The following is a 4,350-nucleotide window of genomic DNA, read 5'->3' on the forward strand; positions in this document are numbered from 1 at the left end:
GGCAGCGGATCCCGGGGAGGGGAACGGGGCACGGCGGGGTTGGTGTTTCCTTTCCGCGCTCACCTCCCTTTCCCTCGGTGACCCGCGCTTGAACCTGCATCGGGAGGCTGAGACGGACTGCTGCCCGCGGCTCCTTCCTCCGCGGCCGGCAGAAATACAAGCCGGGCCTTTCGAGGTGAACCAGAGGACAGCGGAGGCTCCTCCGCCGATGCGGCGGCATCAGCTGCAGCTCTGCCCGGCGGGCCACCGGGATGCCCCCAGCACGGGGGAGCGCCCGCCCCGTCCGGGCGCCCCCCAGCACCGGCCCAGCTTCTCCCGGCTCCGGCCGCTGGCTCGCCGTTCCCGGCCGGCGACGGCAGCGGGCGGGCGGAGGAGCTCGGCAGCTCGCAGAGCGCACCGGCACCGGTACCGGCCGGGGAGCGGCCGGGGGGTGGGCGCCTCCGGGCAGCCGGGCCCCCGGGTGCTGGCACGGGACGCTTCTCGGCGCAACTTGCTGGTCTCTAACGAGCATCGGCGATAAATCCGAGGAGGCGGCCGGCCCCCGGCTGTCAGCTGTCGGCGGCGTCCCGCGGCCCGCTGGCTGAGCGCGGTGCAGCGGGGAGCGAGCCCGGAGCCGCCGCTGTCGCCGCGCCCGGCAGCACCTTTCCTTCCCCGGCGGCTGTCTGCGGCGGGCAGGATGTGCCGCGCAAAGCAAATAGTTAAACATTTCGGGGGGAGGAGCCAGGCCGCAATCCGCAATTAAAGATGAACTTTGGGTGAACTAATTTATCGGACCAAGGTAGGGTGGGCAGCAACCTGGGAAGGCTATAAAAGGCGGCCCGCGGCGAGCTCGGGCCGCGCACTCGGAGCTCCCGGGGGGCCGGGCTGGACTCGCTCCCCAGCCATGGGCTTCTCCGCCCTGGTCGCCAGCGCCCTGTGCACCTTCCTGCTGCCCCTGCTACTCTTTCTGGCCGCTGTCAAGCTCTGGGACCTGTACTGCGTGAGCGGCCGCGACCCCAGCTGCCCGCTCCCGCTGCCCCCGGGCACCATGGGGCTCCCCTTCTTCGGGGAGACGCTGCAGATGGTGCTGCAGGTAAGGCGAGGCGATGCCGCGGGGAGCGGAGAAGCGCCCCGGCTCCTCCTCTGGCTGCAGGGGCGGGGGACGAGCGGCAGCTCCGCCGGGCTCCCGTGCCTAGGTGGGAAAGAGCTGCTCTCCCTACCCCTTCCTCTCCTCCTTTTCGAGACCTATTTCACTGTTTCCTCCCCTCCCCTGCCCTGCCCAGAGGCGGAAATTCCTGCAAATGAAACGCAGGAAATACGGCTTCATCTACAAGACTCACCTCTTCGGGCGGCCCACGGTGCGGGTGATGGGCGCCGAGAACGTGCGGCACATCCTGCTGGGCGAGCACCGGCTCGTCTCCGTGCAGTGGCCCGCCTCGGTGCGCACCATCCTGGGCTCGGGCTGCCTCTCCAACCTCCACAACGGGCAGCACAAGCACCGCAAAAAGGTACGGCCCCGGCGGCGGGTGGGGAGCGGGGGCGGCCGCCCCGGGCGCGGCGGCTGAGCCCGTGTCCCCATCCTCCTCCTCCTCCTCCTCCCCCTCGTCCCCCCGGGCAGGTGATCATGCGGGCCTTCTCCCGGGACGCCCTGCAGCACTACGTGCCCGTCATCCAGGAGGAGGTGAGCGCCTGCCTGGCCCGGTGGCTGGGGGCCGCCGGGCCCTGCCTGCTGGTGTACCCCGAGGTGAAGCGCCTCATGTTCCGCATCGCCATGAGGATCCTGCTGGGCTTCCAGCCCCGCCAGGCCAGCCCCGATGGCGAGCAGCAGCTGGTGGAGGCTTTCGAGGAGATGATCCGCAACCTCTTCTCCCTCCCCATCGACGTGCCCTTCAGCGGGCTCTACCGGGTAAGGCTCCCGGCAGGCAGGCGGGAGAGGGGAGCCCCTGCAGCCAGGGCAGCAGGGAACGGAGGGGAGGGAGGGCAGTACGGCCCAAGACCCACGGTGCTCTCCCTGCTGCTCGGTCAGGGCTTGCGGGCACGCAACATCATCCACGCCAAGATCGAGGAGAACATCCGTGCCAAGATGGCCCGCAAGGAGCCCGAGGGCGGCTACAAGGATGCGTTGCAGCTGCTGATGGAGCACACACAGGGCAACGGGGAGCAGCTCAACATGCAGGTGAGGTTCCCCAGGGCCAGATCCATCCCTTTCCCCCAGTCCCTCTGTCAGCAGCACACTTATCTTCTTGGGGCCAAAAGGAGAGAGCAGGAGGTGCTCCCTCTCCCCCTGAAATAAACCAGCTTGTGTAGTGCACTGGGGTGCAGAGGCTGTAACCAGGCCATCGGACGCGGAGCCGTGTCCGCAGGGAGCACAAGCACCACCCCCGTCCTGGCCCCTGGGTGTCTGCCCCAGTCTGGGAGCAATGCACAGCGTTGTGGTGGTAGAGTGGGCCTGGCAGAGATACTGTGTTCAAGACCTGTTTTATCCCTCCTCTGTCCTCTGTGTAAGGAGCTGAAGGAGTCTGCCACAGAGCTGCTGTTTGGGGGCCATGAAACCACTGCTAGTGCTGCCACGTCGCTGATCGCCTTCCTAGGGCTCCACCACGACGTCCTGCAGAAAGTGAGGAAAGAGCTGCAGGTGAAGGTGTGTGTCTTCCCCAGAGCCGTTCCACAGGAGGGGGCATTGGGAAGGTACCTGCAGGAGAGGTGTCCCAGACAGGGCTCCCCTCAACCCAGGTGGTGCCCTACTTTTAGGGGGTAGCACAAAAACACCGCTCACTGAGGGGTGGCTGCTTTGCAGTGCCAGGAGCCCTGGCTGCCTGCTCCATGAATGTCATGACAGCCTCTTCCTTTCTAGGGGTTACTGTGCAGTCCCAACCAAGAGAAGCAGCTGGACATGGAGGTCTTGGAGCAGCTGAAGTACACGGGCTGTGTCATCAAAGAGACCCTCAGGCTGAGCCCGCCTGTTCCTGGAGGATTTCGAATTGCGCTCAAGACCCTTGAGCTAAATGTAAGCGGGGCTTGGGCTCAACTCCTCAGAGCAGCCGCAAAGCGCTAACGCGTTCGTGTAGCCCGTCTGCCTCAGAGTGACCTGCAGGAAGCCAGAAGGGGAGGTGGGGTGCACCCACGTGTCCTGTGCTGACACTTCACCTTATTTAAGACAGCAAGGCGCTTCATGTCTCCTTTCTCTTCTTTTGATAGGGTTACCAGATCCCTAAAGGCTGGAACGTTATTTACAGTATCTGTGATACCCACGATGTGGCAGACCTCTTCACCAATAAGGATGAATTCAACCCGGATCGCTTCATGTCTCCACCTCCAGAGGATTCCTCTAGGTTCAGTTTCATTCCTTTCGGTGGGGGCTTGAGGAGCTGCGTGGGCAAAGAGTTTGCAAAAGTCCTTCTAAAAATATTTACAGTGGAGTTGGCTCGGAGCTGTGACTGGCAGCTGCTGAATGGACCTCCTACAATGAAAACGGGCCCCATAGTGTACCCTGTGGACAATCTGCCTACCAAATTCATAGGTTTCAGCGGCCAAATCTGAGAGCTCAACGCTTGCCTCCAGCTGGATTTCTATATAGCATCTAATATGTACATAGTAACTTTTTATAGTAATGAAGGCCTTTAAATATTTAAACTTGTAAATCTGCAATAGTTATTTATGTCTTCTAAATATTTCAAAAGGCTATGATATTTTTTCCCCAAGCACTACAATTATGGGTCTCTGATTCATAATTAGATAATGTTATTTCTATAGAAATAAGTTTTCCCCTATTTAAAAATCTTACTGAAAACTGGCCAGCTAAGCGTTTGAAGACATTTCACAATGGTTTATGTATTAAGAAATATTCTTAAAGGCAACAATGGTAACTAGCTACTTGTCCTAATTACCGAAAATGGTTATTGTTTAAGAATGTTTTCAGTATTATTTGTGTCTAGATCTTATGTTTAATGTGTGAATTTTAAGTTTGATAATAAAGTTTATTTTTTATGATCCTCTGTATGAAGATCTGCGTGTATGCTAGAGAGCAGCTTAACCAGTGGGTCTAAAGGGTTTGGTTGTAAAGTCAGATCTGCTTTTGTAAATGAGCTATTTGCTATTTCTATGCTCATAACTCTCCCCTGTCTCCGACCCGCAATGTGGTTCTCACTTGTGAATAGTAAATTGTTTTAAGTTTTAGCCTGTAAGTGGCAATAGCAGTGCAAAAACATGCATGCTCACTGAAAACAGTATGGAGTGATAGCAACTGCTCCAGCTCTCCCTATCAAGCACATAATCTTGAGCCATATAAATAAGAAAGTAAAGGGAAACAGAAGAATAATGTGTAACATGAGTCTTTCTCTGTAGCTGGAGAAAATAGGTTGAGAAAAAAAA

At 58.5% G+C, this 4,350-nt stretch overlaps 1 protein-coding gene across 1 annotated transcript; it reads left to right on the plus strand.

Moving 5' to 3' along the window:
- Positions 1-873: 873 nt before the first annotated feature.
- Positions 874-3,969, plus strand: LOC104830166 (cytochrome P450 26A1). The gene is made up of 7 exons (XM_010564926.1): positions 874-1,072; positions 1,263-1,487; positions 1,598-1,885; positions 2,006-2,155; positions 2,486-2,620; positions 2,834-2,986; positions 3,178-3,969. The coding sequence occupies exons 1-7, from the start codon at positions 884-886 to the stop codon at positions 3,517-3,519; spliced, it is 1,482 nt and encodes a 493-aa protein (XP_010563228.1). The 5' UTR covers positions 874-883; the 3' UTR covers positions 3,520-3,969.
- Positions 3,970-4,350: the final 381 nt, after the last annotated feature.

The sequence above is a fragment of the Haliaeetus leucocephalus genome, unplaced genomic scaffold (genome assembly GCF_000737465.1).
Source record: "Haliaeetus leucocephalus isolate CR32 unplaced genomic scaffold, Haliaeetus_leucocephalus-4.0 Scaffold184, whole genome shotgun sequence".
NCBI classification, from domain to species: Eukaryota; Metazoa; Chordata; class Aves; order Accipitriformes; family Accipitridae; genus Haliaeetus; species Haliaeetus leucocephalus.